General features: G+C 44.9%; 3 protein-coding genes across 3 annotated transcripts; 1 reads left to right on the top strand and 2 right to left on the bottom strand.

Annotated features, from left to right (window-relative positions):
- Positions 1 to 576: 576 nt before the first annotated feature.
- plvapb (plasmalemma vesicle associated protein b) lies at positions 577 to 6250 on the bottom strand. The gene is made up of 6 exons (XM_061238542.1): positions 5661 to 6250; positions 5110 to 5203; positions 4260 to 4762; positions 3157 to 3283; positions 2554 to 2608; positions 577 to 2121 (listed from the first exon to the last, which is right to left on the bottom strand). The coding sequence occupies exons 1-5, from the start codon at positions 6045 to 6047 to the stop codon at positions 2577 to 2579; spliced, it is 1143 nt and encodes a 380-aa protein (XP_061094526.1). The 5' UTR covers positions 6048 to 6250; the 3' UTR covers positions 577 to 2121; positions 2554 to 2576.
- On the top strand, positions 5692 to 24421 carry ushbp1 (Usher syndrome 1C binding protein 1). Its single transcript, XM_061238541.1, has 15 exons — positions 5692 to 6025; positions 16252 to 16349; positions 17614 to 17747; positions 18307 to 18446; positions 18785 to 18948; positions 19066 to 19275; positions 19649 to 19929; positions 20219 to 20359; positions 21043 to 21131; positions 21218 to 21347; positions 21502 to 21730; positions 22069 to 22227; positions 22871 to 22968; positions 23486 to 23608; positions 23900 to 24421. The coding sequence occupies exons 1-15, from the start codon at positions 5995 to 5997 to the stop codon at positions 24063 to 24065; spliced, it is 2193 nt and encodes a 730-aa protein (XP_061094525.1). The 5' UTR covers positions 5692 to 5994; the 3' UTR covers positions 24066 to 24421.
- On the bottom strand, positions 10031 to 15601 carry babam1 (BRISC and BRCA1 A complex member 1). The gene is made up of 9 exons (XM_061238543.1): positions 15484 to 15601; positions 14589 to 14989; positions 14363 to 14421; positions 14111 to 14231; positions 13730 to 13808; positions 13598 to 13622; positions 13004 to 13133; positions 11546 to 11632; positions 10031 to 10844 (listed from the first exon to the last, which is right to left on the bottom strand). The coding sequence occupies exons 2-9, from the start codon at positions 14982 to 14984 to the stop codon at positions 10644 to 10646; spliced, it is 1098 nt and encodes a 365-aa protein (XP_061094527.1). The 5' UTR covers positions 14985 to 14989; positions 15484 to 15601; the 3' UTR covers positions 10031 to 10643.
- Positions 24422 to 26335: the final 1914 nt, after the last annotated feature.

Below are 26335 nucleotides of genomic sequence, written 5' to 3'. Positions count from 1 at the left end.
TTTACCTAAACGATGTGCATAGTGTACAGCACCTTCAGACAAACAAACCCACAATCTTTGGCAGTTTCGTCACTTTACTTCATGCACAAAATACCTGTTTTGCATTATTTGTGCAGTATAGATGGGATACTTAAATACGTATGATCACAAAATGATCGATGATCACAAAACAAGTACTAAAATAAGAGTGGGAATCTTTAACATATTGCCTGTTCCTGTACAATAGGTAGAATGCCATTTCAGTGAGAGAGGTTGTACATTTGGGTTCTGGTTACATGCATAGAAGTGACGAGACATCCGTACTGTGACATGGGACATCCGTACATGGGAAATATAGGTTCTTATGTAAACACCCATTCACCTTCCATCCGACATGCTACCAGACATGTAAAAACATTTTGGCGAGCCCAGATAGATGGTTTATATGAATTTATGACTATGTTGTGTAAAACTGTCAGCGTAACAATTGGACAATTTCGAAGGAGCCCAAACTGCTTTGTAATGACAGATAATGAAGATAGCGAACATAGTAGGTGTATGTTTTGATTTAAGCTTGGACAAAATCAACAGGAAACATTTTTACATAATGAAATTTATTCAATTATATACATCTGATACATTTTTACAAAATGTGGCTTATTTTGATCAATGCAAGACCTTACATCTATAGTTATTCACAGTATTTACCTGCATATTGCCACCGTGCCCACAGTGTACAAATGGATAAGTGGGGCTTATAAGCCTTTGAAATGAGATTTGTTTCTGGGAGAAGCCACCAATTTGTTTTTCATTCCTGTTGTAAATTGTTTAATTTTTGGAGAAGTCATTCCAGTGTCATTCTTACAGGCCACCAATAATCTGACTCTTCTGCTTGTTATTTCGCCCTGTATACTTTTAAATGACTTTTTAAACGTCTTGAAACAAGCTCTCTGGTGTGTTTGCATACAGTACTGGCATAAATTATGGAAACACTGTGTTCAGAAGAAGTTTAATACTCTTGAAATGCACTTTCTTTTCTTGTTGTTTCTCAAAGAAAATGTCCATTTTATGTAAAAATCCTGGACAAAGAAATATATGTTCAAGTGGATTATGAAATTTCCAACAGTAAGATACATTAGACTGCTCAATTGTATTGGTATGAACTAATACATATAGGAAGGTATAATGATTACTTACATTAACACAAATGCTAATTATTTCTTCATATTTGTTTTACGTTGACATTATATTTATTACATATTGCATTTATCCCAAAAAGAGAAATTGTTGCAACATTGCATTAATCACCAAACTGTGCTTATAAATGCTCTGTTTCCATAATCTTTACCAGTACTGTATAATATGCCACATTGATATATGATAAAATATAATCTAATGTAGCACAGCCAAAGACACACCCTTCTACAGAAAGCACTATGTATCTAGGGTACCATGAAAAGGGCACTTACTTAGAGTCTAAAACTGAGAAATAGACAATAATCAATAATCTTATTTTTAGTTTCAGTATGTTTTCTACATGGAGGTAGAAATGGACAAGCACAGAGGCAAAACACTAGCGCACACAGTTCTTGAGTGAGCATAGTACGGTGGCCATTTTACAAAAGGATGCCTTGGGAGTCAGCTTGACCTTTCACCCATGACACCCAAGGACACCTCCTCAACAGTGCCTTTATTCACAGTGGTTTCCTAGGGAAACTGCCACAAAGTATTTTCTTTTGGGGTTGAACCCCTCCCAAAAACCTTTACCCTTATTTCTGTTCCTAAATATAAAATGTTCCATTCATAACGTTAAAATAGTTACACATAAAGATTTGTATGCCTGTGTCTCTGAGGGATAACATTATTTTACGCTATTTCTGTCAATGAATATGAAAAAAGATTTTACACATATACTGTACAATAATACAATGAAATATGCAGTTGATTGATGTAATGTGGCACTCCATAGTCTGTTCAGTCCAAATGTGCAGATGGCCACAAAGACAAATTGTACACACACCGCCTTCATTGAAAATATCCCTATTGTTCCAGTAATTGGGTAAAAAACCTCAAGAGCGGAGCAGATGGGTCTTTAAATGGCTTCTGTTGTTTCCATGTAGTATGTGGAGTTATCCAGATATGCTGGAACGAGAAGAGAAGACAGACGTACATTAATTCCTGGTATTAGCTTACAGCTCATGATACAGATCATAGACAGTAATTCAGTGTTATGATTAAAGCTCATCTTATAGAAAATGATGCCTAGTCGTATGTTTTTTTAATGTACCTTTTGGACTATGATTCAAAATGACATTATCTGAAGGGCTTATGAAAACAAGCCCGCAAGGTTGGTGGTTAACCCCACATTGCTCCAGGGGGGATTGTCCCCTGCTTAGTCTAATCAACTGTAAGTCACTTTGGACAAAAGCTTCAGCTAAATGTAATGTTAAACTTTTTTTTTATCAATTATGACTCAACTATAAAGGTTGCTGAGACAAAAGCTGACACAGTCACTGTCAGTTTTTACTGGGAAGAAAGGCAGGTGTACTTGCTGTAGTGTTAACTGCTACTCACTCAGAACTTGTTTTTGCGTGGTCTTACGGTTCCTTGCCAGGTTTCTTCAGCTCGGCTGTGGGTTCAGAAAGCAAAACATCAGTTACATTACATTACATTACATTAATGGCATTTGGCAGACACTCTTATCCAGAGCAACGTACAGTTGATTAGACTACGCAGGAGACAATCCTCCCCTGGAGCAATGCAGGGTTAAGGGCCTTGCTGAAGGGGCCCAACGGCTGTGCGGATCTTATTGTGGCTACACCGGGATTAGAACCACCGACCTTGCGGGTCCCAGTCATTTACCTTAACCGCTACGCTACAGGCCGGCCCAGTTACTGCCTGGGTCTCATGAGCCACGAGACCTTATGTGAACAGGAGCCTGTTCCACAAAGCAGGATTGCTGCGTTAGCTGGATAACTGAGTTAGCTGGATTGACTCTGAGCAGTTATCCAGCTAACTCAGTAACCCTGCTTTGTGGAACAGGCTCCCGAGCAGCTCTGAGTGAGGCCACGCTGTGCTGTAGCGAGCAGTACAAGAACCGCCCCGCTAATGTGGCTCTTAATATTAATATCCCCTGTCAGGGGTTCCCTCTGTTTCTCCTGTTTATTTTACTGGTACCTGCTCTGCTCACAGCGGGAGCGTTTGTCAGGGGAGCGGAGACCTGTCCGCTCGGGGCGTTCAGTCTGTCCTGCTGCTGTTGCACTGGTGAGCCACTAAGCAGTCCGGCAGGTTTTTGTGCAGATGCCTGAAAACATGATGCACAGTAAGGGTATTTACATTAAGCAAACAAACTACAAGTCTGTGAAATCCGATAAAAATGCAGATTTAATGCCCTTGATGATGCAAACATCTCTCTCTCTCACACACACTCATGCACATGAGCACACACACACACACACACACACACACACACACACACACACACACACAGGTATTATTTAGCTAGTCTGTAGAATCAAAGGCACAGTAGCCCCCATCATTTATCATCCCTGTTTCCGTCTCTGAATCTGTGCATGTTATCATTTCTTCCCATCCCCTTCCTCTGCTGGCCATAAAGATCTTTTCTTGACCTCCAGTTCCCTTTCTGATGTGATCTTTGACAGTTTGCCGTTCCTGTCTCTCCTCTCACCACTTATTAACATCAACAGTTTTTGCTATCTTAGTGACTGCGAGATTAATGTTTCATTTCCTTATTGGCACGGTCTGCAAGAGTGAGAGTATTCTGGTGTCTGTGGTACTATAGGAATCAGAGAGAGCATGCTGGTGTCTATGGTACTATAGGAATCAGAGAGAGCATGCTGGTGTCTATGGTACTACAGTATAGGAATCAGAGAGCGCATGCTGGTGTCTGTGGTACAATAGGAATCGGAGAGAACATGCTGGTGTCTATGGTACTGTATGAATCACAGAGAGAATGCTGGTGTCTATGGTACTGAGGGAATCATAGAGGTCCTGCTGGTGTCTATGGTACTGTAAGAATCAGTACGCTGGTATCTGCGGTTGAATTCATGGCCTCTGATTACAGTCTTTGCAGAGTTTTTATTTTTTTTCGTAAAAAAAAAAAAGGAAAAAGAAAAAGTATGGCACTGTTCTAGAACGCAGTGATTGTTACATTAGAATGTTGAATCGAGAACGGTCTAATTACATCAGAATCACGCTCTTACACCTCATGAAGCGTTGGATACACACAAGGTGCAGGGGGGGGGGGCGATCTCGCTCACCTGCCTGCACAGCTGGTAGGCCTCGATCGCACGGCGGTTCTGCACCAGCAGCAGGCTGTTCTGGGCCTGGATCTCCGCGATCCTGCTGCCCACGTTGTTCAGGTACTGCTGGAACTTGTCCTCGATCTCCCTGGAGAGGCTGGAGCAGCTTTCGCGGATCCGCTCCATCTGCTCCTGCTGCTTGTAGCAGGTGAGGTGGAAGGTGAATGCCTGGGGGAACAGGTTCTCTATCCGTTTCAGGAAGGCTTTGGTGACCGCCGGGATGCCCTCCAGGGACTGCACAAAGTCCTCCCTGCACTTCACCGCGTATTTCTCTAGCTGCTCCTTGAGGTTGACCTTGTCCTGCCGTAGCTCAATTGCCTCCAAGTGCAGCATTTGTCTGGCTTTGATGGCACTGTCCAGGTCGGTGTTGAGCTGTAGGACCGTCTGTGTGAAGTTGGTCTGCATCTGTTTTACCATTGCTTCCATGTGCTGGTTCCGTAAATGCATGCTTCGTACTTCATCTAAGATAAGATAAAATAAGATAAGATAAACTTTATTGAACCCCATAGGGTAATTTGTCCTCTGCCATTTGAGCCATACTAGTTACTTAGGAGTTGCAGTTCTGAGGCCAGTACCTTGGTCAAGGGCAGGAGTACATCTAACCTGATATGCATGTCTTTCAGAAGGAATAAGAAGGAATACTCTTTAGTAAGAGCAAGACACTAGGACAGACCCAGATGTTATGGTTTTCAGATGTTTATTCAGACTTGACTTAATCAATATTCTGATCATTTGATTATATAGGATTATTTAGGATGTCCAATATATATTTAATTACACCATAATGTTATGCAAAACCAGCACTTACTATTTGCAGCATTCACTGTGGTCAGCGATCCAGGACACTGAATAGGAGTGGATCGGGTCATTTCTGCTTTCTTTTTATCCGTTTCACACTGAGTCTGTGGATAAGAGTGTTCAAATTTTTGTCATTAGTTATTTGAGTCAGGTGAATTGAAGATCTAGTTAGTCTGGATGTTGTTCAGTTGAATTCACGTACATCTGTTGTGACCCTTGTGATTTGGCATCAGCTCTTTGTTGCCTAAACTTTGTTGTATGCACTTTGTGGATAAGAGCATGAGCAGATAAATGTGCCTTAATATAAATGGATATGTAACCATAATAGAAAATAAAGAATTTTAAGAATTTATTCACATGCTTCACTAAACTAGCCCACACAGATTGCAACTTTCCATATAGCCCGCTTTTTTTTTTCACCTGTTTGTATAACAAAAAACATTCGGACTTTTAAAATGTAGAAGCAATTCACATTGATCCAGCAAACGCAGTGTAGCGATAACTACCGATAACTGGACGCACGTTGTTTTACTAAAGAGGAAAGTTGATTCCGATTCTCACCACTTGTTTCCGAAGGTCATCGAGTTGTTTCGCTGTGGTGTTGGCCAAATCTTTGGTCGTAGCCAGCTCTTTTTCTAAGGCGACCTTCTCAGCCACATTCTTGTTGAGCTTCATCGTAACTTCAGCCTTCTGTTGCCGGAGCAACTGGATGTCCTTGGACAGCCTTTCGAAGCTCTGCTCCAGGTCCTGGACCCGCTGCTGCTCAGCCGACTGCTCCGACTTTCCGTACACCAGGAAGAGCACCAGGCTGACGATAATGAGGGACTGAATCAATGAGGAGAAGAAGAAGACGATCCTCATGTAGTAGCCACAGCTCTTGCCCTTGGACCTTTGGATGTCCTTGGCTTCCAGCCCGAACTTTGCCCGTGAGTAGCTGCTGTTGTACATTGCCGTTTCACACTTAAGTGGTACCAGCACCAGACTTTACAAACAATTAGCCCTGCAGTGTTTTGCACCCCTAATTCGTTAAAATTCACCGCACTGTGAGGAAGGTAGGTTAACAGAGGGTTAAATCCCCAGAGCCAAAGCACCTGCCCAGGTCAGTGAATGCCGCTATTCTGTCTGCCCCTTAACGAGCCGAACGCGTGGACTGCCAAGTGTAAACACTCCGGCGCTGCAATGTTTATAAACGCGGCGGCACACTTCCCATTCCACGCTCCTTCCTGGCCCTCCCCTAGACGCGGCTCCAGAGGTTATCACAACATCTCACAGTGGCCCGGGAGGTGCTTCGGCCTCACTCCGTCATTGTTAATGCTCTGGCTCCGCACTTCAATTGACAACTGTTTGAGTTAGTCACCGAATTAGCTCAAGCACCAGCGACGAGTGACATGTGGCAGACTCACACTTGGACTTCATCGCGTCTTGTTAGCGCGATGAAAAGGTTGACCCATCAAACAAAGGGGTTCAACTCTTGATAAATTGCAAAGTAATTTCAAGAGACTTGTGAAGAGTGCTCATCTTTGAAGAAGTTAATTTAGTGTAGGCTATTCAATACGTTTTAGTTCCTACAATCCATTTACACCTGTTCCCAACAGTTTCCTTGTAAAGATAATTATTACATATCAGTGTTAACTCATAGCTAATCGGTGGCACCAATAATAAAATGTGTGCAAAAAAAAACTGTTGATGAATACAAACAATAACCTGACATTCCAGCATATATTATTATTATTTTCTGTCACACGCTCAGGGACTTGATGGCTTTGTCATATTTCCTCCGATTTTCTTCACAGATGCAAGAATGTCCATTATTGAATAGCAAGTGACAAAATGTCTCCCGTGTGACTCATTGGGAAACAGCCGCAGTTGTTTGGGTTACCCGCTCATAAGTTCCTCCCGGTACTGCACTCGTGCTGACAAATTGTTGTCTGTTAAAGAAACAATTCTTCTGGTTGGTGATAATGGCCTTGAACAGTGCAAGTAGGCTATTGCGCCTTAAAAAAATGTTTTTATTTTTAAATTTCATTGGATAAGCCTATATTTTTACTGAATTTGTTACACCTATATTTTTAGTACCATTCATTACATTACATTACATTACGTGGCATTTAGCAGACGCTCTTATCCAGAGCGACGTACAACAAAGTGCAAATCAATCACAAGAACAAGTGCAAAAGTAGACCTGAGAGGACAGTACAGTTCCGAGTCCTAGTGTAAACATACAGAAATTCAGAACCCTTGAAGAGTACAATCAGCTTTCAAACTAGCATACCACTGTTGGCAGCTAGAATACAACAACAGCCAATAAAAACAACAATACCTATACAAGTAACGATATCTATACATAAGTGCCATTACGGTCTAAGGCTAATCACTGTGATTGTGAGTTGGGGAGGGAAAGGTGTAGCCTGAAGAGATGGGTCTTCAGTCTGCGCTTGAAGGAGGTCAGAGACTCTGCCGTTCTGACATTCACCGGGAGGTCATTCCACCACCGTGGGACCAGGACAGACAGTAGTCGTGAGCGTGAAGTGCAGGTGTGGCGAGTGGGAGGCGCCAGACGGCACAAAGTGGCAGAACGGAGGGGTCTTGTTGGTGTATAGGTCTTGATAAGGGATTGAATATACACAGGGGCTGATCCTTTAACTGCCTGGTATGCGAGCACCAAAGTTTTAAATTTGATGCAAGCCATAACAGGCAGCCAGTGGAGGTTGCTGAGCAGGGGGGTGACATGTGAATGTCTGGGAACATTGAATACCAGACGGGCTGCAGCATTCTGGATGAGTTGTAGGGGTCTGATGGCAGATGCTGGAAGGCCAGCCAGCAGAGAATTGCAATAGTCCAGGCGGGACAGGACCTAAATGAACCTAAAATATTTGATTTGTTAAAACCTAAAACATTTTTTAACTAGTTGTAACTAATTGTAGTACAAACTGTATGTTATCCAAATTAATATTTATTTTTAATGTTTATGGTCTATTGTATGGAAGCAGTATTTGTTTGGAGGAAGCACAATAAGCTTCAGTTCTGGTTCTACTGGCCTGTGGGTGCAGGTGGCGGGGGGGGGGGGGGGGGGGTTCATTAAAAAAATCCCCATGACCAATACCAGGTACTGTCAGATAATTTCCTGAACGGTAGTTTTTCCCAAGCCAGAACAGTGACAAATTATCAAATGTCACCGCAGGTCACAAATTCCACGAAGCGTACATTATTTAAAACAGGGATGAAAAAACATCTTGACGTGTCCTCCAGTAGACGTTGGGAGACGTCATGGTGGTGAACTGTTAGGGATAACAATAGAGACCTGTCAGCCCTTTTGGACGCGAGGATAACAAATATTCCCAGCAGTGCAGGAGGCGACGGTCACGTTTGATCCTCGGAGCGGTTGTTTGCTCGATGACGTCGGGAGCCGAGGGGTGTGAAATGTGAAAATAACGAAAGCCAGGGGTCTTCCTGCCAGGCATTGTCTGTGTGCCAGCCTGGCTCCACAGGAAGGTGTAATTCATGGAGGTATTTTATAGTGACAAACTCTGAGTAACTACCAGGACAGATCTCAGATAGTCCTCCGGACAAAGGCAGGAAATGTACGAAGATAGAGGTTTGCTTCATTATTCCGGCTGTAACCGTGGTGCTGAAACAAATCTGGAGGAATCTTGCCGTTTAAACGTCAGCACAGAGCCCAAGAGCTGCTTGTGAAAGACACCATGAAACCATTTTACTACATACATGCATATCAGCACTGTTCACAGGAAGAAAGACGAGGAAATATTTACAAGACCTGTGTGTAATGAGGGTCAAAATGGGCAGTTGTACAACTAAAATCTGAAGTTACAGCACCGGCCTCCGCTCATTCTCAGACAAAATTTAAAAAATATAAGGAACGCTTCACGCTTTGCCAGGTATCGATGACAGCATGCGTCGAGCTACAATGGCGCAGTTAATTACACATTTATATATAAACAGCTGCTTCCCACCGTTTCAATGTTTTTACCGATTAGTCGTCAATTAAATGAAGACATTCTGCCACCTGGCGGTGAAGTGAAGCACTGCCACCACCAACAGACGTCACGTTCGAAGGATGTTCAGTTGGTAGACATTATGCTTCGAGATGATGCAATCAGCAGAATGGCCTTCTGTAATCTAATGTACATTAAGACTTGAATGATTTAATTAAATTTAAATTGCAGTGAATTACAAAGTAGTCTCATCAGTACGGCCTGTTGACACACGCTGAAGCCAAATCTGGCAGCCACAGGCTTCTGTCTCTCTCACTCATAGGGGAATTTATGGATGTCACATTATTAACCAGGAATGCACAGAACAAGGAGAACAGCATATGGTTGAACCCCAGGCATATCCACTAACGTAATTAACATAATGACAAGAACAGGCCATTCAGCCCAGCAGTGGTTGCCTTTTCCACTAAAGTGTGCCTACTGCTTAGTTTGCCTAAAAGCGAAATAGTATCTAGCAACGTATCAAGCATGGTCCAGTGTTTCCAGTGCCTCCACCAGATGTCCTGGCAAGCTATTCCACACAGTGACCACTCTCTGTGTAGTTACTAATATCTGTGCAGAATTTATCATTCTGCCCTACGAGTCTACATGTTTCATGCAATCCAGTGTGCACAATTATTGACACTACCTCTGCATCATAGAACAGCTATATCAGGGATCATCAAATCATGGTCCTTGAGGTCTGAGAACTGCCGGTTTTCCATCCTCCCTTTACTTGGGAGTCAGGTGTGAAAAGGCTGGCGAATCGTTAGCACTAATTGTTCAGCTAATTACCTGGGACAAAAGAAAACCAGGGCCGAGTTTGGATTCGAGGTTCAGATTTGATTATTGCACATCTATATCAATACTGTGTAGTAATTAAATGCATGCATCCTACGAGAGGAGTGACAAGAACTAAAATACAATGACAGACTTGACTAGGATTTCATTTTTTCTTTAATCCAGAGACAGCTTTAAAATCAACAATTTTGTACAATGAATGTTTTAGTGCACTTGAAAATTCAGTAAGTACTACGCACCACTATGCATGGTTAGAATTCTTCCCTTTTTCAGTTAAAACCACTATCCAGTCCTACCCCCGCATTTCTCCGTTGATGTCCAGAACAAAACAAAAAAAAAGAAGAAAGATTTAACAAATAATCAGTTTAAAACACCCATCATTAAAAATATATTACAACAGGAAAGAATAATGGAAAAAGTAAATGGCTACTTCCAGAAGCCTGGCTGAACATGGGGGATATGGAGAATCTTTAATGACCAACGCTTACAGGGAAAACGACGACTTACAGTAACGCGCAGGCGTACGCCCACAAAAGCAAACGTGTAATTCTCTGTGCGACTGGAGACACTTTCTCATCAGGCTTTTCCAAAGGACAGCCACGGAGAGGGCCAGGTCTCCTTCTGAAGGCTGTGCCGTGGCTATCGCTCAGAGTACGGGAGGGGCCACAGCACAGACCTGTGAAAACGACACACGCCTCCTCTTCCCAGCGTCACCGGTCCTCCGGCCTTCCCACGTGCCCCCCCGGGGCGGTCAGACGGTGGCCTCCACCTCCTGGGGCTCCTCCCCGTCCAGCAAGCTGTACGAGGCGTGGGTCTGGAAGGGCCTCTGCAGGGGGTGGGCCAGGAGCTTGGCCATGCAGTTGTGCAGCTCGACGGCGGGGCCGCATAGCGACACCTCAAATTGGTAGCACATGCCCTTCGAGTCCAAGTCGCAGAAAGAAGCGTAAACATCCTGCCCAAAAAAAACCAAAAAAAACAAGGCATTACACGTGTGTGGGGGGGAAAAAAAACAAGGCTTTACATGTGTCTGGGGAAAAAACAAGGCATTACACGTGTGTGGGGGGGGAAAAAAACAAGGCTTTACATGTGTGTGGGGAAAAAACAAGGCATTACACGTGTACACGTGTGTGGAAAAAACACGTGTGACGGCACCCTAGAGCCTAGTGGTGCGGGTGCTTCACTGGGACCTGGAAGGTTGGTTGTTCAAGCCCCAGTGTAGCCACAATAAGACCCCACATTGCTCCAGGGGGGGTGGTTGTCCCCTGCTTAGTCAATCATTTGTCTAAGTCGCTTTGGATAAAAAGCTTCAGCTAAATAACTAATGTAATGTGAGAAACGATAAGCATTACACGTGACACCTGGACAGCTGTGCCAGCAGTAATGCGAGTTTACCATCCATTACACTAAACCTCAAGGCTATCACACAATGAATAAGCTTTTCAGCGTTCTGCAGAACGTTTCACGCTTGTTTGTACAGACAGAACAATTTCTGTTCCATTTCAAACCTGAGAAGAAAAAAAAAAAAAAAAGAAAGAAAAGGTGCTGCGTCACAGTGAATGAACCCGTTTGCCCTCGCTATTAAACCACGTTTGTGTCAGTCTGGGCCTCGGTTTCTACAAAACCGTCTATTCCAGAACGTTCCGCAGGCCGTACCTTCCAGCTGCTCTCGTCCCCCTGCTCCTCCGCGCCATTGTGTAAATAAACCACGTCGAAGAAGAAATACGGGGACTGCAGCATCTTCTACGGGAGGAGAGACAGAGCACATTAGAATACGTACACACAGATGTTATAGCTCACTCTTTAATAAACGTGTGGAGCTTGTGTCTCCGGTGATTTGGGACAGCCTGTAGCCTAGTGGCTAAGGCACATGACCGGGACCTGGAAGGTTGGTCGTTGGTGTAGCCCCGATAACATCTGCACAGCTGTTGAGCCCTTGAGCAAGACCCTTAACCCCCGCTGATTAATCTAAACAACTGTAAGTCGCTTTAGATAAAAGCATCAGAATCAAGTAGAAGAAATTATAATTTATTATTATTATCATCTTGTGTCTCAGGTGATCGCATAGACAAGAATGTCAGCATGAAAACAGAATCAGGAAGGAAGTGCATGGTTGGACACTGGCATCATATCTGCACTGTGCTGATGTAGATTGTGGCCTGCAGCCCTGTAGGGTGAACCACAACTGGTCCAGCAATCGGTAGGCTGGGGATATTCTCGACGTGCACCACTGACCTCTAGTGGCCAATAAAGGGGCCTGCAGGCCTGTTCAATCCCACTTGAAGAAGTGTCTTCTGACTCATGTCTGTGTGAGTACCACTTACAAACTGTGGTGTGATCAGAAGTGGCAGCTGACATCACATGCTTTGCAGGAGAACAGATGCTTGTCTGGGCACGCACATATCAGTAACACTGAGCGCTGAGAAAAAAATCTTTGGCCATTCCAAATTGGGGTAAAAGGAGGATAAAGCATTTGGCAGAAGCTCTCTGACAACAGTAGAATCCAGTGAAGCTACATCATATTCACAATTCTGGGTAAATTCCATTTCAATTCAGTCAAGTCAATTCAGGAAATTAATTGAAATTCAATGAACGGAAATGTATCTTGGAACGTGAACACATTTCAATCCATCAGCTGGTATTACCTGAACTGATGTGACTCAAACAGAATGGACCCTAACCCTGCCTGTGTTTGGAAGTGCAGATGTGCAGTACATATCCCTCTTTTGAATGAGAGGTTAAACCGAGGTCCTGACTCACCATGGTAATTAAAGATCCCACGACACTCTTCGCAAGGTGGAGAGGGTTCCCCGGCGTGCTGGCTAAATTCCATACCTGGCTCTTTCAACCTGCCATCTAATCATCCCCCGATTGAACTGGCAAAAATTTGTTCTCTCCCTCTCCACCTCCCAGCTGGTGTGTGGTGAGCATTCTGGTGCAAAATGGCTGCCGTTGCATCACCCAGGTGGGCGCTGAACATTAGTGGTGGCTGATGTGGGTTTCCCCCTCATCACTATGAAGCACTTTGAGCATAAGAACAGCAGTATTTATCTTTATTTTAGTAGTTATTCTCATTATTATGATTACGATTATTAGTATTACAAAGACACTCACGCTGACGGCCTCCGACGGGCTGAACTGCAGCTGCCCCGCGTGGCGGTTGTAGACCAGCAGGGTGCGCACCACGTATGGAGGAGGGATGGTCTGCACGTTGTCCATGAAGGGGAGCTCAATCTTCTGTAGGCTGCAGGGACACAGCGGAGAAGAGCAGGGATGCGTTTCAGAGCGGGAGACGTCAAATAGTGCAATTCAACAAACGCAGGCTGTGCTCCAAGCTGTATACTCAGCCTATGAGATTTACATTTCAATGAAAAATCAGCCTGAAATTTGGTATGAGTAATACGCCGTTTCGAACACAGCCACAGTCTTTGGTACATGAGCAGCTGTGACTTCAGCTTTGCTTTGTTTTGTTTTGCCCAAGCTAGCAACTATACTACTGCAAACTATTACTTAGCTTGCCAGCTGAGACGCAGCACAGATAGCCCGCTATCTATCTATTGCTTTTAAATTATATTCACAAAAGAAAATTATGTTCAAAACCAGATATTCAAGTGTATGTGAAAGCAATTTTGGATTCAGTCTCTTATTGATTATGCAACATGTGTATTGTGGTAAAAAAGAGAGAGAGAGAAAAAAAAGATAACTTACATAACATTTAGAAGATCTTCAAGATCTGGTCACAGCATTAAGGAGAGAATGTGCATCAGCGTTCAACAATAAGGGCATTGAGCACTGACCCCCACCAGTAAGCAGAGAGGACTCATTTGAGTGGAAGGATACTGAAAGTCTCACAGACGTTGGTCTCCAGGTCGTACAGACAACTGCACAGCTCCCGGGGGTCAGAGGTAAAACCTGACAACTGAAAATGCCAAATATGAGTACACCTTGACACAGTAGGAAACCAGTCCAAAACACACTGAGCATGTAACAAATGAAGACATCTACAGCCCCTATGCTATAACAGTGGTGCCAGTTACGAACATAGATATAATATTAAACAAAATGTCTGACGCACCCTGATCAATGTACATTACATTATAGGCATTTAGCAGACGCTATTATCCAGAACGACGTACAACAAAGTGATATGGGTACTTGTATATGGGTTAGCATAAAGCAGCATGAAAAAGGTAGAAAACGATTCGGTATTAACGCACTCACCCACAAAGCGTCATCGTTCACCACCACCAGGGCAAACTCGTGACGCTTGTCGATCCGGTGCTTCGTCCTCACAAACATCTCGATCATCTTCTGAGAGACGTTCAGCGCGTTCGTCTTGGATCTGAGGCACAGCAACGACTTGAAATCAGTATAGATTTCAATGCACATGTGATCGTGCCGTAACTGGCTTCATGAGCCCTTCGTGGAAAGACAGAGACCCTACAACACACTTAGACATGCACGAAGACTTACCCATTAAAGGACTCCAGTTTCTGCAGAGACATATCTTCTGACAGGTCCAGACAGATAATCTGTTCAGGAGAACAACTTTTCTAGTGACCGTCCTCGCTTCCATATACAACATCCACAGGTTAGCAGAGATCACAATACAAGCATAGCTCTTATTACTTTCCGACATCCGACTATGACCAAACCTACAGAATTTCCCCCAAACCCAATTCAGACCAAAATGACATACCACTTTCTCCGGGCAGTTGACTCGGGGTGCTCTCAGCTGGAAATCCGCGGTGGGGGGCAGGGGTGGTGCTGGAGAAGGCTGCGCTGGTTTTGGCCTGTCTTTGGCAGGGGGGGTTGTGGTACTGACTGCTGCAGGGGTGGTGGTGGTGGCAGCAGCAGAGGCCGCAGTGACGGTGGTGGTGGTCGTGGTAGTAGCGCTAGGAGGGCTATCAGTGCTGGCTGCCTCCCCTTCGCCTTCACTGCGGCTGCCCACAGCCGGCTGGGGAGTGCTGTTGTTGCCGATACTGCCGTTGCTGCTGCGCCGGTCCTCCGCCCCCTCTGGGTTGGAACGAGTCCGCGGCCTCAGCTCCACTAGCCGCTCCTCTCCATCTGCTGGGCCTGGTTCTGGTGTCTCCATGGCAGCTGGTCATCACATAAATAATACAGGTGGCAAGAAAATTAGCAGTGGTACTTTCTCATAAGCTCCATGCTGCAACGACAACCACCGCTTAGAACATGTGCAGCTACGAGCAAGTAATAACGTTTAGTCAAGCAGGTTCTGCATAAATAGTTATATTTTTGCCCAATATTAATATCTACATAGCTAGCTGGCTTGGTAGTTAACCAACTTAGCTAGCTAGGTAATGTAGATAGTTGCTGGCTAGCTACGTAAGCATAACCAGCAAATCAACTAAAAATATAACTCTACCTAGTATTTTATAAATGTAAATTATCTAATCAGCGAGCTATTGCTACGCAGAATTTATGGTGTAAGAACTTAGCTAGCATGTTACCGAACCGGCTAGGTAACTGAACGTTACACTACAACTGTGAGACTAGCTAGCCCTAAAGGAAGTTAACTATTATTCTATATAGCCACATAAAGCCAACACAATAATCAAAACCAGTAGCGTTACCTTGCGATATTCAACAAGACATACAGCTTTAGAATGCTGAATTTCTAATAAACCGTAAAACATCTAGCTCGTTAGTTTACTTGCTGGCTATGACGTCTATACGGCCATCTTACTTACCGGAAACTACAATGGATTCAGGAAGAGTGGCATCTCTGGTAATTGTAGTTCTGCGCGTAATGGTCGAATAAAAATGAAAAAGTTGGATAACTAATTAAAAATAAATAAGCAAACAAAAATGAGTGTAGTTACCACGCTAACAACTAAAACATACGTTTATTTTGTTATTCTAGCTATCAGTAAAATGCAATGTAATATAATACATTTATCTTATATAATTGAAATGTTTATGCTAATGATTGCATCTGAAAGATCACCTTCTGTTTTGAGAGATTGGTCATATGGACAATGCAGAGATAGGAACACAGTACATTTCGTTGTGGGGAATGCCAGGAAGGGATGTGGATAAGAGAGGGGGTGGGTGGGGGGTTGTTAGCGTAGTGTTTTCCACTCGCAAGATGCCAGTTACAACCATCAGACCAAGGTGAGGCAGTTGGGGCAGAGCTGGAGAAGAGCTCCTGTCTGTCACTAACTGGCCGGACGGGTAGGTCACAGAAGAGAGAGAGAGAGTGAGAGAGAGAGAGAGAGAGGTGGGGACAGGAAAGAATCGCAGCCAGCTTGAGAGCGCACAAACAGGAGGTTAAAACCAGGAATCTGGAGCCTTTGGAAGGTATAATTATACCCAACAACAGAATAACAGTCTCTGCACAGAAGCAGAAAGCTGTGCAGAAGTTGGAAGGCACTCCATGGACAGTGCAGAATGGCTTGGAGGTCAGAAGAAAGTCCTGACTGAGGGAAAAAGAGCCGAGGTAGGTTCTGCATGTCTTTTCTGTAGCTGGAGTGGGGTGGCTGGTTTTTGTTTCCAACCCAAAGAACTTTAACTGTATGATTTCCACATAATGTGTCCTGCTGATATCCTTTTAACCGCATATGTATTTTGCAGTCACACACAATGAAAATGGTATATGTTATCTGCACAGAAATAATTGTGCGTAGCACGCAGACATATCCTGTCCTCTTCAAATTGCAGATAAAATAAAGCCATTCTGCATCACCATGTACCGATCTTGAAGATATAACGCCAAGACTTTGTTTTCAACCAGTTTGAACCACTCAGAGTACTTTATTTATTTACTCTCAAACCAAGGATACTATTTAATATTGATATTGATCTTTTTACCACAAAAGATAGACATTTTGAAGAAGTGTAAAGGTGCAACCTGCTAAATCGGAGGGGTATACACTGATGTCCACTGTTTGCTTGTGCAGTTGCATTTCTGGCTTGATATCATCGGCTTCCCCACCCCCTGACCCACGCTAACCCCCTCCCATCCTCCCTTTATCCCGGTGACATTAGTACATTGTCATCTTGGCAGGAAGTGGAGTTACAGGATGTTTCTGTTTCCCGCCTTTCCTCTGCACAAAACAAAAGATTCTTTAAAAACAACAGTAACCTCGATAGGTTACTATGGGGAAGTAGGGGGGCCTGATAGAAAATATTTTTACTTATTATGGACAAAAGATAAACTTGAGCTAACTGTGTTGTAAACAAGGTAAATTGCATGGCATTGGGAGGATGAGTACATTTGCAGTGTGGGCATATATTGCTGAGTGTCATTATCATTTTTAGAATGATCTGAAGAAAGGTCTGGGATATTTTTGGAGGGAAAGTTTTTCTTGCAGCTGTAGACTAAAAATGATTTTTTTAAATATCTCGAATTCAATGTTAGTTCTTTCATTTTTTTTTAACGTATTATAGATTCCATTAACCAGGCCACTTAACAGGCCAGCACAGTCCCCTACCAGGGTTATGAACCCTGATGGAAATTCCAGCTACCAGGCTAAAGGGAATCTCATTGGAGCCAGCTTCTGATCCAGCTGGATACAGTCTGGAATTTAGTGACGGTCTGTTGTGTGCACCGAGCTGGCCCACCGCCTTGACAGCATGGTTGCTATCTCAACCATCTTGTGGCCTCTATCTCTAAAGCACTTTCAAACCAGCTGGACCAGGTTTAAAAACAGACTGGAACCATGCAGGAATGTCCACCCAGTAAATACATCCGTCTCTGACAGACACGTAGGGAGGAGACCCCAGTACCCACAGGCCCATCAGAGCTGGAGGTGGCCCAGTGTGAGGTGGAGATGGGCACCTTGCTGAAGGTCATTGCAGAGCTAAATGGGAGGATGAACACCTTGCAAACAACCAGGTACGGTGCTTCACAAGTGCTCATTATCAGTGAACCCTCCTATTATGTTTGGGGTAAATTTGACCACATTCAGTGTTTGACATCTTTTTTTTTTTCATATAATAGTAAACATGCGATAAACATAATCCTTTGTTTTCAGAAGTAGTGTACCAACTTTGCATGTGTTGTATGGCCTCATTTTGACCCTCTGTAACTGTATAAAATGTCAGAAAATATGCAACCATTATTTATTTTTACCTCATATTTCTTTGTGGATGATTCTGTTGGCACTTTCCCATGCAGGTGTTAAACTTTCACTTACCTCAGACTCTAAAATGAGATGTTTCTTGCAGATTTTTAATATTTATGGATAAAAGGCTAGTCATTTCGGAGACAATAAGAAGGCGACACACAAAGTGTCAAAATGTTTCTTTGGCAGGAATTTATTTTATTTTATTTAAACTGTTGGGGTCAATTTGACTACAAACATAAAAGCAGTCATAAACATAATAGGAGGGTTAATGTTCAGATCTTCCCTGGGATTTTGAGGGGACACACATGAGGGTGTTTTCCGCTGCAGGGACTCGGATAACAGTGTAACCCTGGGACAGGAGGAGGGCAACGTTCCTAAACCAGGATGTCGGCCTACTCCATCCTCACAGGGCGTTCCAGAAGCGATGGATGTACCTGTACCTTCTCAGGTTTCCGGAACTGAGAAAGGTTGACATGCAATATATTTGTACACGTGATTATGTACATCACAGAATCTGTCTTTGTATACATAATTTCTTTGAACCGGGCAGGATGGTAATTTATCAGGAATTTATTTTCCTCTTATCCTACGCGATTTTGGAATATTTGGTAACTGGTGGCATTCTGACTGCCTTTAATGAGTACATAAAAATCTATATAACCTACAAAACCATGCTTTCAATGTACTGTCGGTTACAAGATGAGTAGTCTCGACTCAAGATGCTCAATCTCATATTACTAGCCTGGCAAGTGACACTATTTATTGAGTAATTATACTTCTATGTTCTGATCATTTTGACCTTCAGAGGACAGTGCTGAGCTGTGGATGGAACTGCAGGGGGCTCTGGCTGCCCTAGAAAATGCGATGGTGAGAGGAAGGACCTGGGCTGCCCCTCACAATGCCTGCAGCGAGGAAAAACTTGCACAGCACCTGACCGCAGCTAGCGAGAGCTGGGTCAAGGCCACGCAGGTGTGTCACACGAAGAAAGCCCATTGAAATAACATTGACGTCGTCCATTTTGAATTCAGTGTACGTTAAGAAATTATGCAAAAAAAAGATTATTTTTTTTGGGGGGGGGGGGGGCAGATTCTGGAAGAGCTGGAGAGAGAGCTGGGGATCTCGTATCCCTCAGAACTCCCCGCAGAGGACAGGCAGCGGTATCAGCGGGACGTCCTGTCTCTGCACAAACACAACTGCAGCCTCCGAGCCTCCTTGCAGTGCCGAGAGACGGAGCTGTGCAGGTCAAACGTCACGCTGAATGGCCTGAAGGAGGAGAGAAACAAGCTGCAGTTAAAGGTTTGTGGTACCGTTACTGTTTATATTTTTTGGAGGGTAGTATGTTTGTAGAGAATAAAACTGAGTTTGTTATGGGGCGACACTGGCTCAGGTGGTAAGAGCTTGCCGGTTCGATCCCACACTGGTTGTGTCGAAGTGTCCCTGAGCAAGACACCTAACCCCCCAAAATGCTCCTGATGAGATGGCTGGTGCCTTGCATGGCAGCCAATCGCCGTTGGTGTGTGAGTGTGCGTATGAATGGGTGAATGAGAAGAATCAATTATGCAGTGTGGATAAAGGCGCTATATAAATGCCAACCATTTACCATTACTTCTTGTAAAATCCTTCTATCCTTGAACTGCCGTTAATCATTGACTCCACACCTCTGTTGCAGTTGCTCGGCCTGCAGAAGCACATGCATGCTGGGGGGAGCCTCTCCCCTCCCACCAGTCCTTCCAGCTCCTCGAGTGGAGCTAGGAGTCCGTACTGGGCTTCCCCCCCTTTCCCTGGATCCCCCCTGCTCCTGAGAAGGCCGACAGCTGCGTCTTCCCCACTGGCCACAGGGGGCGACAACACGCCTCCATTCTCCTCCTCCTCTACCAGTATTGCAGTCTCCGGTAGCCCCAGCTCAAGTGTGTCCGGTGGCTTGGAGACAGAGACAGACCGGCTCCAGAGGTTAGACTCTGAGCAGACTGCAGTGCTGCAGATACAAATTAACAACAGCTATGACAGAGGTACTCAATCTTTCCCAGAAAGGGCCGGTGTGCATGCAGGCTTTTGTTCCAACAAAGCAGTTGCACACCTGATTCTACTAATCAGCCATTCAAGTCTTTTTGCGAAGGACCTTGATTAATTGAATCAGGTGTGGGACTGCTTGGTTGGAACCAAACCCTGCACCCACGCCGGGCCTGTTTTTGGTAAGACTGAGTATCCCTGAGCTCTGTCGTCCTCTTCCGTCCCGTAGGTGTATAGAGAGGCTGAAAGCCAGGAATGAGCGCCTGTCCGCCGCCCTGGAGAGGAGGAAGGGCGAGTCCGAGCAAATCAGCATGACCCTCTGCAGACACGAGGCTAACAGCACCGCCCTGCAAATGGCTCTGAAGTACAGGTAGTGCTAGACACGAGGCTAATAGCACAGCCCTTCTAATGGCTCTGAAATGCAGGTAGTGCAAGAAACGAGGCTAATGGCACAGCCTTTCTAATGGCTCTGAAGTACAGGTAGTTCAAGTCCTGATAACTGCTTTTTGCATTATAGATTTTAATCCAGCTAGAGACCATGTACACTGGAAAATTAAATATATTCATTCAATTCATCCTTTATTTCATCTCCTGAACCTGTTGAGGAATAATCCTCATTTAATTGTTGCCGAGTTGCGGATATTAAAATAGCATTCAAAAAATGTAGAACGCTGTGATGAAATTGAGAATTTAAAATGTATTGTACACTCTAGTTAAAAACAAAACAAAAATTATGGTTCAGCCTTGGAGACATTAATTCTTCCTGCATCATAATAATTTGCTATTTCGCTGATGCGTTTATCCAAAGCGACTTACAGCTGATTACACTAAGCAGGAGACAATCCCCCCTGGAGCAATATGGAATTAAGGGCCCAACAGCTGTGCAGATCTTATCGTGGCTACACCGGGGCTTGAACCACCAACCTTCCGGGGTCCCACTCATGTATCTAAGCTGCTAGGCTACAGGCTGGCCCATACGTCATGTTTTATTACAGAGAAAATTCTGCGGCAAATCTCTTGTAATTCATTGATCATTTGCGGTATGATTGACAGCGAGGAGTGTGAAGAAGCCTACAATGAGCTACTGTCTCTGTATGACGGCCGGAAACCGCAGAGCATGCCAGAGCCCAGAGAGGAAACAGGTGCGTCTTATACAATATCAAGCCTATGCTGAACATACCATACCTAGGCTGTATGTGCACTTACTGTGCCTTTCGTTTTTTCACAGAGTCCGTTAAAGAAGCCCAGAAGCTGAGTCATTTAAAACCGGAAACCACAAGTCCAGAGACGGGGGAAGCGCTTCCCTCTCTGTCACCACCAGGGGGAGCTACGGAGGCAGTCGAGCATAAGCACAACAGGTTTGACTCCTGCTGTATGGAGTTTAAGTGAATCGTAATCTGAGTTTTAAAGGCATAGCATGTTTTTTATTTATTTAGTTGTCACATCTGTATAATAATATAACAATACCTCCTTGTGCAAAGAAAGTTTATACCCACGTTCATGTGACACTAGGAGAACTCCATCAACCTTAGATGGGCAGGTAGAGGCCATTCGGGAAAAGATCATGAAATTGAAGCAGGACCGGTCAGCAGTGTGTGTTCCAGCACGGGAGCCGGATGGAGAGAGGAAGCCCAGCCCAGACACAGGCACCCTTCTTGGGCCCAGGGCTCAGGACAGTGCCAGGCCTCACGGCACCAAGAGGGAGAAGGCCGCACTTCTGTACGAGTTGGTCACTGTCAGGGTTAGTGACGTACGCAGTTGCCCCCTGCTTTTGATGTCTTTCTCGTTTACATGGGAGCGTTTTGTTGGGGATATTGGGAACATTAGGAACGCTGAATACTCCCTCTTTTGTCAATCATTATTCAATATTCAACCACCTTTTACGGGAAATATCTTTGTTCTGATGTTAACTGACGGGGTCAGTATCAGGGTTGGTCTCGGAAATGTTTCTTGCTAATATTGACTTAAAGTTAGGTGTGAAGGGTGTCAAAACCTATGATCCTTATCACCTATAAGAGAAATAGGGCGTCCATTTTGGGGGCTATCCCTCCATTCTGAGGGGGGTTTTTTTGTGTCCAGGAGGAGATGTCAGAGCTGCGGGGGACCATCAGACTGACGGAGAAAGAGAGGCGGTGCTTGGAGTGGACGCTGACCAATCAGAGGGCGCAGGATGTGGCCGGCGCGCTGATTGCACAGTGTCTGAGGGAGGAGCTGGAGGACAGACAGACAGAGAAACAGGTACGAATATCAGCAGCTGACCTGCCGAAACCGGCTCAGGCCAACTGGGACTCTAAGTTGGTTTAAGATTGTTTGAGCTGCGACACGTCTGGCTGGTCATAACTGGTCTGTCGCTGGTCAAAGCATGTCTTTAGAATGGACACAGCTGGGCAGTTCCACGGTGACTGACATTACAACTGCTGGATATTTGGGTGGTAAAGCCAAATACAGATACATATGAGACTGACATATGCTTTTATAACCCTCAGGTGTCAATACCTCTTGTCTTAGTCTCTATTATGTGGCTGTATTGGGCTTTTCTACCCAAATATCCAGCAGTTGTAATGACCCCAGCGGGTCAAAGCTGGTTAAGCTGGGAGAGTACGCTGGTGGTTAAACTGGTGGACTAGCTGACTATATAGGCTGGTCAGCTGGTGAACAGCTGAAAGTATCGAAAACACTGCTAAAACCAGCTTAACATGCCTAGGCTGGTTTAAGATGGAATTTTCAGCGGGGTAGTCATTTTTATTCACGTTTGGTTTCTACTGTCATCAATTATTTGGTGAAGTGTGGCTGCTTTGATCTCAGCAGTTTTGTAGGAGTTTTGTGTCAATAAGCGATCCCTGGGTCATGAATATTTTGTGTGCCTGTGTCTTGGTTTCAGAAGGGTGACGAGAGAGGGGCGAAGCTGGACTCCGGTGGCGGCATCCCTGGCCCCCGAAATCGCACCCTCCTACGAGAGCTCCAAGGGGCCCTGCAGCGGTGAGGAAGGCGAGCGCCTCGTGATTCCAGAACTTTCCAGAAATGACGAGTCACTCTCGTGAATTGTGGCTCTCTGCCTGACCTCAGAGCTTAGTCAGCTCCTCTCGCAGGGAGGGTGGGAACCTGCTCCTTTAAGAACTAAATGGCGCTGGTCCAGTGGGAAAACAAGAGGCTGACACTCTTATTGAATGTATGTGTTTAGAAACTGTTCATCTGATCAGGATCACCTCAGCAAGAGTGCAGACCTCGTCACAGACATCTGTTGCCTGGCTTTCGGCGGTTGCTTGGAAACAGGAGTCTAAATAACGCAGACTGTTGATACTGGAGGTTATTGTCTTACTGTTTAATGGTAGTCAGCCAATACTGCACTGGAGGGAGGCTATGGGGGGGGGAAGGGTCAACTTACACTGGCCTTTGTCTGAATTCACCTTTTATTTTCAGGAATTATTTTCAGACAGGTGGACGTTTGCTTTTTTTTGCTTTTTTTTTTCATGTGTTTGTTACGTGTGCCACGCAGGGAGCAGGTGTTGAAGCGAAGAGTGACAGCCGTGCGAGAATCACTCGACACTGCTCTCACCGACAGCGCCACCAGGTGGAGATACAGCGAAGAAGAGAGAGCGCAGCTCGTCCGGGCTCATAGGTAAACGGCTCGAGTGTGACCAGGAAAATTAGCTGCCATACATACAGTAAGGTGCTTTGTTCCTCAATATTTTCCTGCTCCTGAAACTGTTATATTGGAAGAGGGGGGGCGAAAGGTGACTTTTTAATTGTTTGGAAAACAAAACATCTTTGCAAAAACAACAACAACAACAACAACAAAAAAAAGTACCGTCAAAATAAAACTCGAATGACCTCTGCTCATCACACACTATTCATTTCACTATCCATTTCACACTACCTAAGATGGCCGCCTGCCTCCTTTGCGTTGCAGGAAGGCTGCTGAGACGTATCGGGGTGCGCGCAGGAAGTACCGCGAGCAGCTGTGGAGGCTCGAGCGGCAGGTAACGGCCGCGTCAGAGCGTCACATGACGCAGATCTCCAGCCTGAAGGCCACGCTCGAGGCCCTGGAATGGAAGAAGGAAGAGACTCTGCTGTGATGGTTGCTCTGCAGTCCTCTCTCTCTCTCTCTCTCTCTCTCTGTCTCTGTCTTTCTCTCTCTCTCTCCCTCTCTCTCAGGGACCAACGGAGGGACAGAAGAATATTTTTTAAAAGCATTAAAAAACTGCTCATACTCTCCAGCTGAAGAAAATGAACGTGCCAGAGGGTAGTGAAATCGTTACTATTTTCTCGGTTGCGTTCCAGCCTTTAGCTGGTTCTAATGATTGACTTTTGTGTAACAGGAGCTGAAATGAATCATACATTACTGGAATAGTGTGTGTGAAAACAAGTGCACTGCAATGCATGTCATTTCAATGTACCACAGTCATTTTCTGTAAAACACTTTTTTTAAAGACATGCTTGTTCGCTTTTTTGTCGAGGTGAAATATAGCCACCGGTGAGCTGAAGTTTACATTTCAGCAGTCCTGTCCATTCTGTAGGCACGCTGTGGTGCAAACACACATGCCGCCATCAATAATTCATCCCGACTTTGTGGTAAAAAAGAAAGAAAAAAAAAAAACCGTGCAGAAATGCGGGAGGAAACGAGAGAACGTGGAGAACGTGCGTGAGGTGAACCAGAGATCTTGTCACCGCACACATTTGAATCGCTGTTTACACAAAAGGAAGGAAGACAAATCAATAACATTACTGGATGACACACACATATAGACAAAAGGGAAAAAAAGCCAGCCCATTGCTCCTCATAATAATGGACTGAGGGGGGGGGGGGATGGGGAGTGGATAATGGAGGTTGTGCTCAGAAATTCCCAGCCTGCCCATTCATCTCTTTCCTTCAGGACCTTTGGATCTCCCTCTCTCTCTCTCTCTCTCTCTCTCTCTCTCTCCCCGGAGTGGACGCCCAGTCCCTGTCCCCTCCTCATCTGACTCCCGGCAGCTGCGCCTCCTTGCCGTGGGTTTTGCGGGCGAGGGGGTCAAATGTCACACCCATGGGGACGCCGGACGCCCTGGCCGTTGTTTAAAAGTTTGAAAGCCGGGTTCAGAAGGCCACGCTATACCGCGAGTGCGGAAAGGTCCCGGCCCTCGCCTGATCCCACCCCCTTCCTGGGGAGGTCATTGGGGGAGGTGGGGGCGTCGCGGGGCAGCTTTCCTGCGCAAGATATAATGACGATTATCGCCATTATTGCAACCTATTGTCTCCATTAATATATCATAATAGCGTTATTGTCTGTATCTTCAAATGCTCATTTTAGTTGCAAGGTGCATCATAGCTTATAGCATAGCTTAATGTATTGGATTCAGTATTTTTCTGTTGTGGAACATTTTAATGTAAGAATCTGTGTTGGATAAAGTGTATTATAAATGATGAGGATTGTTTGATATAGAAACAGCATTGATTCCTAATTCCACTTTTCATTCTGTGTAGTAAACTATGATTCAGGTGCAACGGTGGTACTGCATTTGGGACAGAATGAAGTTGCTGTATAAGCATTTGAATGACTATTAATCTGTATCTTACATGATGCCCATTAGCTTTACTGGATTTTAAAGGCTAATTATGACTCTGGTTCACAAAATCAGGTTAGAAAATCGTTTGCGTGTTCGCAAAATGTCATGCCCTGCAGTAATGACAATCCTAGTATAATGATGTACCAGACAGAACTTAGTTAAGGATTAATGCAACCTTTCCTTGTACCCAGCCAAAGGTGTAAGAATGTGATATACTTGTCTTGGCTTTCACACACTGGCTCCAGTTACTGCACTTAACAAGGTAGGGAACCTTGCAGGTACGTTAACAGCAGAAACTAAGCACGACACGATACCGTCATCTTGGGAAACTGGAAACCGGAGAGGGAAGGAAAAATGTGTGACAATAAGGAAGCTTTTATGGGACAATGACAGGAGCTGTCAGAAAGAGGTGGGGGTTGTGATGAAGAGGGGTCCCCCCCCCCCCCCCCCACACTCACGCACACTCAGGGCCGTGACCCCCAGGGTTAAGGTCAGCTCATTTACTCTCTGCCCCCCTTTCAAATTGAAATGAGCTGCTCCCGTTGGCTGGAGGAGGCGAGCTTTCCCTCGTTTTCTCACAGACATCGGCTCGCCCGTCGCTCCCTCTCCCTCCTGCGGGACGCCTGGCCCTGACCTGGCACTGCCCTCCCTTTCCCAACGCTCCTCTCCCGCTCTCGGGGGTGAGACGGCGACACGGGGGTCAGAGGTCAGGGTAGGGGAGGTGTTTAAAATGCGGGTGCGGTTCGACCTCAATTGCACACAAGCTTAGTGGAAAGAGAAAACAAGCTAATGACAAAAGGCC

The sequence above is a fragment of the Conger conger genome, chromosome 4 (genome assembly GCF_963514075.1).
Source record: "Conger conger chromosome 4, fConCon1.1, whole genome shotgun sequence".
Classification (NCBI taxonomy): Eukaryota; Metazoa; Chordata; class Actinopteri; order Anguilliformes; family Congridae; genus Conger; species Conger conger.
Note: the sequence above shows the minus strand (reverse complement) of the source record. Positions and strands in the feature narration are given on the sequence as shown.

Coding starts and splice junctions, on each gene's coding strand:
- babam1 (XM_061238543.1), bottom strand. CDS start 14,984: ATGGAGACACCAGAACCAGGCCCAGCAGATGGAGAGGAGCGGCTAGTG. Junction 13,809..14,110: donor TGAACGATGACGCTTTGTGG/GTGAGTGCGTTA, acceptor TGGCATTTTCAG/TTGTCAGGTTTTACCTCTGA. Junction 13,134..13,597: donor GAAGATCTTCTAAATGTTAT/GTAAGTTATCTT, acceptor GTGTCCCTGCAG/CCTACAGAAGATTGAGCTCC.
- ushbp1 (XM_061238541.1), top strand. CDS start 5,995: ATGTCCTTGGCTTCCAGCCCGAACTTTGCCC. Junction 20,360..21,042: donor CAAATGGCTCTGAAGTACAG/GTAGTGCTAGAC, acceptor TATGATTGACAG/CGAGGAGTGTGAAGAAGCCT. Junction 21,731..22,068: donor ACGAGTTGGTCACTGTCAGG/GTTAGTGACGTA, acceptor TTTTGTGTCCAG/GAGGAGATGTCAGAGCTGCG.
- plvapb (XM_061238542.1), bottom strand. CDS start 6,047: ATGTACAACAGCAGCTACTCACGGGCAAAGTTCGGGCTGGAAGCCAAG. Junction 4,763..5,109: donor CACAGTGAATGCTGCAAATA/GTAAGTGCTGGT, acceptor ATCTTATCTTAG/ATGAAGTACGAAGCATGCAT. Junction 2,609..3,156: donor TCCCGCTGTGAGCAGAGCAG/GTACCAGTAAAA, acceptor CTGAACCCACAG/CCGAGCTGAAGAAACCTGGC.